This window comes from Micropterus salmoides, unplaced genomic scaffold (genome assembly GCF_014851395.1).
Source record: "Micropterus salmoides isolate LMB-PRFRI ecotype aquatic unplaced genomic scaffold, ASM1485139v1 Ms_hic_scaffold_13, whole genome shotgun sequence".
Classification (NCBI taxonomy): Eukaryota; Metazoa; Chordata; class Actinopteri; order Centrarchiformes; family Centrarchidae; genus Micropterus; species Micropterus salmoides.
The window spans coordinates 698,487-711,820 of NW_024040374.1; the positions used below are offsets into that span (position 1 = coordinate 698,487).

At 40.6% G+C, this 13,334-nt stretch overlaps 1 protein-coding gene across 1 annotated transcript; it reads left to right on the forward strand.

Annotated features, from left to right (window-relative positions):
* The first annotated feature begins 5,821 nt into the window (after positions 1–5,821).
* On the forward strand, positions 5,822–13,314 carry prpf38a (pre-mRNA processing factor 38A). Its single transcript, XM_038714981.1, has 10 exons — positions 5,822–6,047; positions 7,664–7,823; positions 8,184–8,305; positions 9,752–9,837; positions 9,917–10,030; positions 10,337–10,443; positions 10,592–10,618; positions 10,709–10,800; positions 11,011–11,059; positions 12,977–13,314. Exons 1-10 carry the CDS (start codon positions 5,918–5,920, stop codon positions 13,020–13,022), a joined length of 933 nt encoding a protein of 310 aa, XP_038570909.1. The 5' UTR covers positions 5,822–5,917; the 3' UTR covers positions 13,023–13,314.
* Positions 13,315–13,334: the final 20 nt, after the last annotated feature.

Genomic DNA, 13,334 nt, shown 5'->3' on the forward strand with positions numbered 1-13,334 from the left:
AAACACTTGATGCCAAACAGTAGACACTTCACAAATCTGAGGTAGTATATTCAAAACATTATACTAAAAATCCTTTTCCAGTCCCTTTTCCCCAAATAAATCAGTAATATCTCCTCAACCATTAGGCCTAGCTGCATAATTCTGGTCTCCTTTGAAAGTCAGAAGCTACGTAATATAAATCCATTGTACATTAGGCATAGGAATCTTTTGCAATGGACTGCAGGGGACTGCAGTGAAGACCCAAAGCTGCAAAGCAAAACAGTCCCGCTGCAAATTCCACCCCGAGTCCAACGTCACAAACCGTTTCGCTCCAGCGCCTTCCTGTCAAAAGTTATTCCCCAATGCATGTCAATCTCCAATGTCTTCCCCTTCTCCTCATCCCCATTCCTGTCTGCCTGTGTCTGCTGCCTGCTTCCTATAGCCTTCCCAGTGGGTTTTCACACCAACCACTCGGGGACCAATGTGACCAAGGTCTCTGTGACCAAGGTACCCCAAGTGGTTGTGGTCAATTAGGAATGGTCTGGTGGAAGTACTGCCTTCCATTGCAGCCAGAAGGTCCCAGGTTCAAGTCCACCTCCACTTCAGAAGAGCCAGGCTTCCTCTCCCAGGCCTCCCAGTCAGTAACCAGTCCTACCACCGCCCCAGGGGGCCCGCCCATCAGCTTTACCTTTGAAAATTTGACTTCACTCCATCAGGTCGACCGTAAATCCCCCCACAGCTCTACAGCCTTCCTGTCAAGAGTTACTCCAAAAAGGCCCATCTGGAGGTGGTTTCCATCCTCTAACCTACTGTTAACGCTAATTTTCTACTTTTTGGCCTCCGGCGCTAAAACCTAGCGAAAGGCCTCAGTCTCACTGAAAATTCCACCCCAAGTCCAACACTGAAAAGCGTTTCGCACTAGCGCCTTCCTGTCAAAAGCTATTCCCCAAAAACTCAGACTTTCCACACTTAGAATTTTCCGTCCGCAATGCAGCACATTCGCTGCGGGCGGGACAGGGTCTGAAAGCTGTCTCTAAAGGGAATTCCACCCCGAGCCCAATGCCGCCCCTCCCCTGCCTCTACCGCCTTCCTGTTAAAAAGTTATTCAACAATGCATCTCGCCGCACTCATTCCACTTCCTGGGCACCATCATCTCCCAGGACCTCAAGTGGGAACTCAACATCTCCTCCCTCACCAACAAGGCCCAGCAGAGGATCTACTTCCTGCGACAGCTGAAAAAAGTTCAACCTGCCAAAGACAAGGATGGTGCATCATCACATCCTCCTCTCTGCACGTGTAAATATTATTTGTTTCATGTCATGCACAAACCTGGCATGTTGCTCATATTTCTTGTCAATTGTTAATCCTTGTTGTTCTATATTTTGTCAATTTATATATTTATCTACACAACATCCTCTTCCGCTGCAATACGTCTGCACAACACAAACCCAGAGTAATGCACATGGAAATATCTGCCACCTTGTTCTTTCTCTGCATGTGGTTGTATTATTCTCTATTCTTTTATTCTTCTTATATAACTATGCTCATATTGTCAATGTTTGCACATTCTTCTTAATTACCTCGTCCATTTTGCACTCTCTTTTTCCATTAGTGTTATAGCCTTCTTGTAATTTTTGTACAATTTTCATCTCTTCACTTTTTATTTATTTCTATTTCTCTTTATGTTCACGTGTACTGTAAGCACCACTTTATGCCAAGGCAAATTCCTCGTACCTGTAAAATACTACTTGGCAATAAAGCTCTTTCTGATTCTGATCCTCCAATGTCTAGTCCTGCTTATCATCCCTGTTCCCGTCTGCCTCGGTCTGCTGCCTGCTTCCTACAGCCTTCCCAGTGGGTTTTCACTAACCCCAACCTCTGGGGTTACAACAATGCCTAAACCCAACACTCGGTGAGGCCTTGCGACTGGGCCTCTCGGGGCTCCGCAATGACTCCAGAAAGCCTCAAACAGCAGGACCACACTCCACCACGCTTTATTAATTTATAATTTAATTTAAAAAAGGGTCTCCCATCGTGCAGCAAAGGGTGTTACACACCTTCAACAAGCCAGCATCGGTGCTGACTTGGCATTTGAGGGTTTAACAACCCACTACCACTCCGCCCTTATTGGTTTTGGATGGCACTCAATGTGGCGGACCCTCTGCATGAACGCGCAAACGGAGTGGAAGTATGTAGGGAGAAGGAGTGGCAAGCAGAAAGGCCGTTAGGCTGCGTTCGAAAAGTCTTTTTTGCTTGGGAAGGCTCCTAAACTGAGTGAAGTGAACCGGAAGTATTTCAGTGGCAGCCATGATAAGAGCTGTTTGAATTCTCTAAAAGCTGAGGAAAGGTGCCTCAATGCTTCCTTTCTTATCTCCTTTAGCATAGGGTACACCGGACCATCCTTTATGAAAGGAAAAGGAGAGAATTCCGTCCCACAATTCCTTGCGGCGGCAACATTTAAAGTGGCGCACGTTCTCAAACTCAAACGATAAAATCCATCAACCATATTTAGCAAGATCCTGCAATACAGACAAACATTATGATACTTTAATAAGACTCACAATTACCTTCTTTCTTTTAGTTTGTTTTCTTTTGGCTTTTTTGTAATCTAATACTGTTTCAACACCGTTTTATGTTTCGGGTTGTTGAAATAAGCCATTAAGTGTTTTCTGCAGTAAAAGATAAATAAATCACCAACCATGACGGATAAAGGAGGTTGATCACCATGTAAGTTATCATTGGCTATTAAGCCTTTTCTCTCTGATGCCATAACTTGCTAATATGCATTTATCTTAAACTGTCAACAATAACTGAGACCCATGCGAGCTGTTACTGGTCTTGTAACGTGATCAAAGTGAGGATGTTGCAGCGTTTAGCCTCACGTTATGTACTGCAGCCTTCAGCAAATTAATTTGACTTATATTTTGACATATATTCTCTCAGCATCTCCTCTCGGCACAGTTACGCTGCCATTCTGTGGGAAACACTGTATTTACATACATAAATAGGCCTGTGGGTGGGCAGGAGGGTGAGTGTGAGCATTCTCAATGTCACAACTTGTCCATTATTTGGTCTGCCTTTATGCTATCTTGGTCATTCATTGGTAATATATTCCACCGTGGTGTCCACCTTTAGACGGCCTGCATTACAACACCACGGGGCGCAGAGTCAAAGATGCGCTTTTTGTAGTCCATCTTCGGAATATTGTAGTTTTATCACAGCAGGTCACGTCAGTAACGTCGCTTATAAAAGAGCAGTCGGGTTCTCTGAGCCCCGCGGTCCTCTTTTCCTAAGTCCTGACCTTCACATCTTTCCTTGACCTCATGACGTTTTTCCATCGAGGTCAAGGAAAGGAGGTTAGGAAAGGAGATTTTATTTAGATTTTTCGACCGCAGCCTTGGTCTGCCGCTTGTTTCAGTGCCCATACTCCATCAACAGACTGCCAATCAAAATGTCAAACTTCCATAAACAGCCTCTAACTTGTTGGTCACTTTTGTACAAACACAATTTCTCCCCTCACTAATGTTTTATCTGGAACAACAGGAAGATCATACATAGAAACAAGACTCTCTTTATACAAAACTGGTTTAAACATGACATTGTACTGGTAGGCCAACTGTTAAATAACTCAAATCAAATTTTAACATATGACGACTTCACTCATAAATTTAACTTCCATCCTCCAAGAAAAGAATTTGACGTTGTAACCAGAGCTATACCCCATGGGATCATCACCCTACTTAGAGATGAGAAAGATTAAATTAATGTATTTTTCTCCAGCAGTGTTTCAATAAATGGTCTATCTTTTCTAGACAGAAAAATCAACAACAAAGTAATTAAGAACCTTTTATGTGCAAAATCTATCTCAGCATGCAGGTACAAATGGACCCCCCTGTATAAAAATATTAATTGGAATAGAGCATGGAGTAACCCACATAAATTTTTAATTACAAACAAAGAAATATAATTTAAAATTCTTCACCATTGTTACTCCTGTAACGAGATAATCTCAAAATTTATCCCTACTGTAGATGAAAAATGCTCCTTCTGCTCTCTGGAAACAGAAACGTTGGACCATTTATTCTATTGCTGTTCACATAGCTCTTCTCTGTGGAATGATATGCAATGCTTCGTTAATGGACGCTTTGGCTCAAATGTACACTTATCCAATTTTGACATTTTCTTTTGTTTTTCTGATTCAAACTCCTCTGTACAATACATAGTCAATCTATTAATTTTGCTTGGAAAATTCTTTATTCATAAATCAAAATTTATGAAGAACAAACCTCTTTTCAATGTTTTTAAATTTGACTTAAAAAATGATATAGTCTGTATTTATGGATTAAAGGGTAAATCAGCATCAACATTTATCTAATTTAACCTTATAATTAATTTAACTGATATTTATTGTTTGATACTCTGACCGTATACTTTATTTTTGTTGTTTATAATTGTTTTTTTATTTTTTTCACTGTTTTTGTTTTTCCTTCCTTATGAAAATGTGAACTGTAACATATATATATATAATTCTTGTAATTAAAAAAAAAAACACCAGAAGAACAAGAACCGGAAATGTTTCCCCTTTCCACCCTACAAAGGAGATAACAAAGGATTGTTGGGAATATTTCAAGTTTCGGGGGCATGGGTTTGGATGGACGGGGGAAAAGAGAGTCAGGGAATACAGAATGGAAGCATTAGATTTCACCACAGCCAGTCCAGTCAGTAACATTCCACCGTGGCTCTATCCAGACGTAAAAACAGATTTTAGTATACTGGAAAAGAAAAGAGGATGGGGAATAGAGGAAGTGGGAATACGGACTAGCAGCTATCTGAGAAACAGTTTCCATAATTATCTAAAAATCTATACAGATGGATCCAAAAACAAAAAGGAATGTGTGGGAATTGGAATAAATATACCAGAATTCAAAATAAATATCTCAAAACGATTATCAGATAGGCTATCTGTATATACAGCAGAAATAGTGGCAGTCATTATAGCATTACAGTGCGTTGAAGAAGTCAGACCTGATAGGGTGATATTATGCACAGACTCCTTAGCAGTTATTAAAAGCATTCAGTCAATGACATCTGGCAGAGAAGACCTGCTGATAGAAATGTTTCAGAGCTTATTAAGATTACATCGGGGAGGGATAGATGTTCAGTTTTGCTGGGTGCCAGCTCATGAGGGAGTAAATGGAAATGAGATTGCAGACACACTAGCAAAAGAGGCATTACAAAAGGAAATAACAGTTCAAATACCGCTAGGAAAAGGAGAAGGAAAAACAGCCATTAAGAAGAAAGGTACTGAAATATGGCAGAAATGGTGGGAGGAAGACAGGAAAGGAAGGAGTTACTGTAAAATACAAAAGTCTGTCAGTAATAAAAATTATAGCGAAAGGAGCAGGCGGGAGGAAATTATTATGACAAGACTGAGAGTAGATCACACAGGACTGAATGGCACCTTGTTTTTATTGGGGAAAAGGAAGAGTGAAAAATGTGAAAACTGTGGGGTTAAAGAAAATGTTGAACGTGTCATTTTGCACTGCATATTGTTTGAGTTGGAAAGACAGATATTTCAAGACAGGGTTCAGAAAGCAGGGCGGGACTGGAATCTGATGGGGGTGTTGGGAACAGAAGGAGAAGAAAAGGGTATAAGAATCACCAGGAAGGCATTATTTAAATTTCTTAAAGACACTGGGTTGGTGAACAGAATATGAGAGAGCACCTTATTGAGGTTGATAGCTGAGTGATATGATGTTACACACTCCAGTACAGCAGGTGGCGGTATGCACTTAAAAGTTGTTTGCAATCCGCCATTAAAGAAGAAGAAGAAGAAGAAGAAGTTTCCCCTTTCCGTTTCCGCTGATGGCTCGCTGCTAGCTGCTGCTACTCTGTGCCGCCGTGTGTTTATGCTTGTTGGAACTAATTCTTCATTCCGATGGCAAACCGAACCGTTAAAGATGCAAACAGTATACACGGGACCAACCCTCAGTACCTGGTGGAGAAAATCACCCGGACTCGAATCTACGAGTCTAAATACTGGAAGGAGGAGTGTTTCGGTCTGACCGGTGAGTTAGCATGCTAGCTGTGCGAGCTAATGTTAGCTTCCAAAAAAAAAACCCGGAACCATTTATGTTACTTTAGTGTATTTTATCCAAGAAATATACTCTGGAACTGCTCTAGCATTGTGTTTCTAACAGTATTCGTCCAACGTTACCTTATATTTATTGAAATGGCAAGAATAAGCTAGCTAGTTACGTTAGCACTGCCCAAGTTAGCTCCCACAACTGTTTATTTTGGTTGACTAAAAAGACAGAAACCCAAAAGAAAATCACTTTGCAACAGCGTGAGATTAGTTCTCCTAATAGTTTAGGTGTATTGTCTGGATAACAAAAGAAAATGGTGACTTATAAAAGTACTGTGTTACATTTTAAAGAGTTGAGTAGGAAATAGAAACAGGGTAAAACAGGGCAGTAAAAGTCACAGTGCAGTGCGGGACATTAATCTACAGCCTTACATTTGATCTAATTAAATGCATTGATAAAAAGAAAAGTCTTGATGTAAAAGAACTGACAGTTTCAGCAGACCTGCAGTTTTCTGGGAATTTGTTCCAGATATATGGAGCATAAAAACTGAACGCTGCTTCTCCATGTTTAGTTTTGATCCAGACGGTGGATGGTTAAAACAAAGACAAGCCTCACCTTTTGGCGCTGTAACCAAAAAAACATTATTCTTATTAACTGATAAGAGACTTAATTCTATATATTCTTTTCTTTTAACACACATTTTTAGTGATTATCTGTTTCTATATTAATACAGACAAATAGAAGGTGTCATTACTTAATCATATTGTATACATTTATAGTGTACTTCTTTTACATAAACTATACTATGTTGTACCGCTGAGACATACGGCCAAAACTGTTGTCACGATAAAACATTTCATATCATTCGACATCGATAATTATCATGATAAATGTCAAATCATTATTTCTTTTAAGTTTAAAGGCTTTTTTTCCCCCCTCCTGAGTGAAAGTTGAAGAAAGCAGATGGTTAATTATGTGGTTTTAAACTTTTCCTTATGGTCAGAACACTTGATGCCAAGCAGTGGATCACTTCACAAATCTGAGGCAGAACATTCAAAACTATAATCATCTTTTCCTCAACAAATTAAATATCTTAATAGAAAAATAAAGTACTCATTCTTTTGTGAATCAAATTAATAAAATCATACTGTTATTCAACACTTGTTATATTGTTATTGAGGAAAATTAGATCGCGATAAATGTAAGTATTGTTTTATGGCTCAGACCTACTTTGCTGACTCAGCTGCTACTAATCACACACACTGTCACTCATGTAATTTAAACTGTATTTGCTCCTTCATAGTTCCTATTTTTATTCCAATAATTTAGTCTTTCTTATTTCTGTCCTTGTGCTGCTGCAAGACCTGAATTTCTAGAACTACTGTCGACCAATAAAGGCTCATCTTATATAGCTTGCTGCATACAGCTGTGGTTTGTTGTTTGCTTTTTAACCAGATAATATACAAAACTTAAAAATATTTTGACACAACTGTTCTTTGTCTATTTTTCAAGTGAGACTGTGGTTAAATGTTAGTGTTTGGCCGTTTCTGTTTCTCAAGGCCTGTATATGAAGTATGTGCTTGTTGTGTCACCCACAGCTGAGCTGGTTGTCGACAAAGCCATGGAGTTGAAGTATGTTGGTGGAGTTTATGGTGGAAACATAAAGCCCACTCCCTTCCTCTGCCTCACCCTGAAGATGCTGCAGATTCAACCTGAAAAAGACATCATTGTTGAGTTTATAAAAAACGAGGACTTCAAGTAAGTTTTCAGTCTGTTGAGAGAAGAAATTAAACAAACACTGGTTCGGTATTCCCTTCGTCAACCAACCTACCAAAACGTAGAGGAAAAAAAAAAGCCTGCACACTCAATGCCCTTTTATTCATGCAAAAATATATTAATTTGTTATAAATCCAAAAGGTGACAAAGAGTGAAAAGTACAAATAGTTATTTGACATGTCAATTTATCAGTTAAGTCATCAATAAAGATTTCAATTCAAAGCTTGTTTACAAAGCTCTGCAAGGACATCAGAATGAATGATGGAAGCATGATGTGCATGCCAAGCTAACATGAAATCTGCTTACTCACACTGGGCTCCTTGTGCTCTTTGTTTTCATTAGATATGTTCGTTTACTTGGCGCGATGTACATGAGACTAACTGGCACAGCAGTGGATTGCTACAAATACCTGGAGCCGCTGTACAACGACTACAGAAAAATCAAGAGTCAGAACAGAAATGGAGGTGAGTTTTGAAAATCCCTCCACGAATGATTAATTTAAGTCATTACTGAAGGCCACAAGAAGAACACTGCACTTCATCTGGTCGCTTAAGCAGGTCTATTTTTGCCGCTAGCTGCGTCAAGCAGCACAGAGCAGATCGAACCGGGCAGGAAGTCAGACACAGAACAGCAGAGAGAATCCGGTCAATTTTCAAAATAAAACATCCTGTGGAGACTCCCGATCGTAAAATAACAATAAACGCGGTTAAAACGTACACAAAAAGAAGCCATTTAACTACATAGCCTACTTAATCATAGTAGAAGCACAAAAAGCAAACAAAATCTAAACATGTCAGCAAAATCAGGCAAAACGCTCTGATTCTGAAAGGCTCCTTGTGGGAAACGCAGCCTGAAGCTGACAGAATGAAACGGGGTCACACAGAGCTGTGAAGAAGGTAGCAGAAGCACAAAACGGACAAATTAATAACAAGTCAATAATGTGGGGCAGGCTGCACGCTCCGCTGCTGAAACGCTTCTGAGACGCTTCCAGTGGACTGGCGCTGGGCTGAGGACGCATCAAAACCGCGGTGGAGCCGTAACGTGCCGTAGCCAGAGTCAGTGGATACCTGGCGTGAGTTTCCATCAATAGTGTGTGAATGCGGGAAATGTGACATTTAGTGTTACACAAGCAGTACAGACAATTTTAACATTTAACAATCCCCAATCCAAGAAGTTTTCTGATCTACATGTTGTATCTTGTTAATTTGCACATGCAAACAAGACAATGTGGTTTTAGCAGCTCTTGGTTTTTACAGTCTTCCGTGTCCAAGTACAGAAGACCCACCAGGCTTAAAAGAAACCCTGTGATCGGTCTACAAAACTGAAAAGGCTTTAAGAGTTCAATTAAGATGAAACATGCTCTCTCCTGTGCAGTAAGGTTGGGCGATGTCTACAGTGAAACATCGGGATGGACGATGTCATCAGGTGCCCTGGCGAGTCCGAGCGCAGGGGGGCAGCAGTCGTCTTATGTGCATGTGTTCTCGCACACACTTCACTCGGTAAAAACAAATTGGTAGACTATTGACTTACGTTACAGGTCGCGGTGGATAGTTAACGCACGGACCAGGTAAAGCAACGGTGAACGCACAGGGTGCAGATGTTGGTTTCAGTTGTTTGAGGCTGCGTCATTAATAAGCCGGCGTGCGGCTCACCTGCTGTCGTGATAACAGATGGTTATGGTGGTTAGTATACTGTGCAGTGAGCGCTCTACCAGTTTTAATAAACACATTTGGACTTCATGTTTCTCACTTATTCTACTGTGGCACAACTTTCTTCATCAGACAAAGGCTTATTTTTAGGTATTTCCTCCCTGTGCTTTATTTATTAGGCCAAAAATTTAATTTCAGAGACTCTGATTATGTTTTGGATGTGCGATGAATTCATTCAGGCTGCTTCTGTTTGTGTTTCAGAGTTTGAGTTGATGCATGTGGACGAGTTCATCGACGAGCTCCTTCATGCAGAGAGGATGTGCGACATCATTCTGCCCCGCCTCCAGGTACGTTTACATCATGTGCACTCACTCACAACTCGTTTCAGGTGCCTACACCTCTGATGTGTGTGTGTGTGTGTTACAGAAGAGACATGTCCTTGAGGAGGCTGAGATGTTAGACCCACGAATCAGCGCTCTGGAGGAAGACCTGGATGAGGTGGAGACTAGTGAAGATGAAGAAGACGAGGAAGAAGAAAAGGTAATGACATTTCCCGAGATGACGTGGAGGACAAGGCCCCAGCGTGTTGCACTTCAGCTGCCAGCGTACTCTGTCAGAAATGCTTGTCGGATGGTTGAATAGCTTAATAATAATAAAATGCAGACTTATTCCCTGGGTGAACACGTGCATATAAATAACTATAAATTTATTTCAGTTATTTTATATGTTAACATATTCGAATGTAGCGTTAAGCGACTACAAAACTTTCATTTTATTGCACAACCTGGTGTTGTATAATTACCACCTTCCACAGGTTTGAAAGTGTTTGTGTTTTTCCGCCTGCAGCCGGAGAGACTCCAGACCCCCGAACCCCACAGGCGCAGTTATCGAGACAACGACAGACCTCGCCGATCTCCCTCACCTCGTTACAGACGCAGCCGCTCACCCAGGCGGTTTGTGCTCTATTATCCTTCCATATACAGAGATTAAGAATTTATTTTTGTGTGATGTACGTCAGTTGTGAGGAAGACTAAATAAGACATTTTACAAAACGAGGATTCAGTTCTAAATCACTTCCTTTGTGGCTTTATGTTTTTCCAGGAGGAGCAGATCTCCGAAGAGGCGAAGGTATGTTTGCATTTGCTGAAATCCTTTGTCTCCTTTTTCAATAATACTACTTGTAGCTTATCCTCATTGATTGTTGTTGAATGTACTCAGCCCATCGCCCCGGAGAGAACGCCATCGCAGCAAGAGCCCTCGCCGCCATCGCAGCCGGTCCAGAGAAAGACGCCACCGCTCCAAATCTCCAGGTAGAGAAACAAGAATGCAGGTTCTAGTTGGATGCATTGATGCTAAACAGAGAGAACCGTAATATTTACTACTACTGGGCTGTTCGTGGTCTGAGAAATTATTAAATTCTTACTAAATCATGTAGAAGGACAATAAATCCTTGCTGTACAGGATCTGATGTGGCTACAGTTTGTTCTTAATGTGTGGACGTTGTCATTACTTTGCACCAGGTCACCACAGAAGCCACAGACATCGCAGCCACTCAAAGTCCCCAGAGAGGTGAGTGATGATCCTGTTGTTACTGGAACATTTTCTATAATAGTGTAGCTGCAAGACCTGAGTTTTGAAACCATACTGTCGTTTTTAACCAAGCAATATAATAAATGAGTTTCTCTGCAAACCCCTATTTTAAAAAAATTATTTAACAAGAGACGCTTTTAATTACTAAATGTTGTGTGAACACAAGCACCTTTCCTAAAATGACATCCTTTAACTTATTAAATCAGGAACTAAGTGCTCGAAAAGTCATTCATTTCGCAACCAGACATTCAAAGACATTTTTCTGTACTCTGCAAATATATTTTAATCTGCACCAAAACAACCTGAACAGTAGTTTTCTGTAGGTTTCACATGATCATCAGCAGATAGATCGAAATAAATAAAGATCCACAATCTTTTTTTCTCTCACCACTTTAGGGACTTTTCATCCATGTTGACTGAAAGGTCACCATGGAAACAGTAGTTGACAAAACAATCTCACTTCAGGTCCAAAGCAGTAGCTGTTCTGGAGCTTTCAGTCGTGTCGCACTTTCTTCGTCAGCAGATTAACTAAACTAGGCATGCACAATTTGGAGAAAAGGTCGTATTGCGATTATTAGGGATGCACCGAAATGAAAATTCTTGGCCGAAACTGAATATAATGAAAAACTTTCCCGAATACCAAACAAGTACATTCATATTTTTTCCATTTATTTAGCCTTTTTTTTAAATCATTTTATAAATTAAATAGCCAAAATGTGCTTTTTCCTCCGTGTTTCTCACAGGATGTGGAGAGACTATGGTGGGGGGGGGGGGGGGGTAAATTACATGAGTCCATTTACTTCTAATGGACACGTGCTATATGTTTTAGACTTTCTGTGAATATAATCCACTTAATCTTATTTCCATCCTGTATAGTGGACGCCTTATTTTGAAAATCTGGCGTTGTCACATGTGTTTCCTCCTCGCGCTAAATTCGTCCAGCCCGACCCAGTTTGATAAATAATGTTGTAACATGAAGACTTCACAGCTTCTCTTCAGCTCGCTGTGGGCCGCTTCACTTTACCGTAAAGGCTGGAATACGTGTGCACTCCAAATGTAGGTGCGGCGAGCCCAATCTCCTTCTCACAGACGAGTGACAGAAACACTCAAAGCGGTTCTTTTCTAAGAAGTCAGCCACAGATGGAGGCGGATGTGCTGGGAGAAAAATTCAGCAGAACAGCGTCTGCAAACACTTTAAAATGCTTCCACACTGCCGACATGTCAACGGAATTGTTCGGTAACATGAATTTGGCCTTTTGACATATTAAGCTGAACACCGAAAGTGCTTTTGTTTTTTTGTTTTTTTGCTTTTTTAGTCCGATTAATTTCATGAATATTCCAGTGCATCCCTAGTGATTATTGTGGACAATATTGCCGCGATAATATCTCTGAGGCTGAATCCGAAATATCCCCATATAACAGATGTCAGCCTGCTCGTTACTGTCGGTTTTCCACGTGGCCTGCTGTGTGCGCCTCTCTGCATGCTCTGCACCTTCCAGTCTACGCTTCATACTCACGTGACCACACAGCCACACGGGCTCCTGCCTGAACAGACTGATCAAATCTGACTGTTCAAATCTTTGTTGGCCGTGGATAATGCACAGACTGGAGAGTCGCACACACACACACAACATGCTTTCATTAATTTAATCGCACCCTTTTGCGGTTATGTAATCGCAGAGGCTGACATCATGATTGAAATTTGATTAATCTTGCAGCCCTAAACAACGCTGTGTTGAGGTTTCAGACGCCCTGCGCGCTTTCTGTGACGCCAACATGTAACTAAAATGGCTGTGAAAGTGAAATGTAACGTACAGCAGAGATTTCCAGAGTGATTTGATTATTGGTTATGAGATGTTAACCATTCAACATTATTTTGTTTCTTTCACATGACAGGAGTTCAAAAAAAAGTCACAAGAAGAGTCGAAGAGGAAATGAGTGATTTTACTTTTCCTTTGTTTTGTTTTTTGTTTTTTTTACCTCCAAACTGTCAGAGGTCTTTCCTCTAAATCTTCATTGAAATTTGAGGGTTTTTTTTATTTTATTAAGTAATATCCATTTTACACGTTGGACTGCTGACCTGCCTGTAAGATATTCCGGATGAAAAGCCCTCAGGGTTTCATTATTGATAATCTGTGTAAATGTAGAAAATGTGTTTCTGTATGTTAAGAACGAGTTTCACGCTCTGACCTGACGTTTTTCATAGAAATAAAGACCCCGATTCATCAACCGTGTGTTTTTGGAGGATCCACAA

Bases quoted from the DNA above. Each gene is read 5' to 3' on its own strand.
- prpf38a (XM_038714981.1), top strand. From the start codon at position 5,918: ATGGCAAACCGAACCGTTAAAGATGCAAACAGTATACACGGGACCAAC. The intron at 8,306-9,751 runs GTGAGTTTTGAA...TTTGTGTTTCAG, and splicing joins GAGTCAGAACAGAAATGGAG to AGTTTGAGTTGATGCATGTG. The intron at 9,838-9,916 runs GTACGTTTACAT...TGTGTGTTACAG, and splicing joins TCATTCTGCCCCGCCTCCAG to AAGAGACATGTCCTTGAGGA.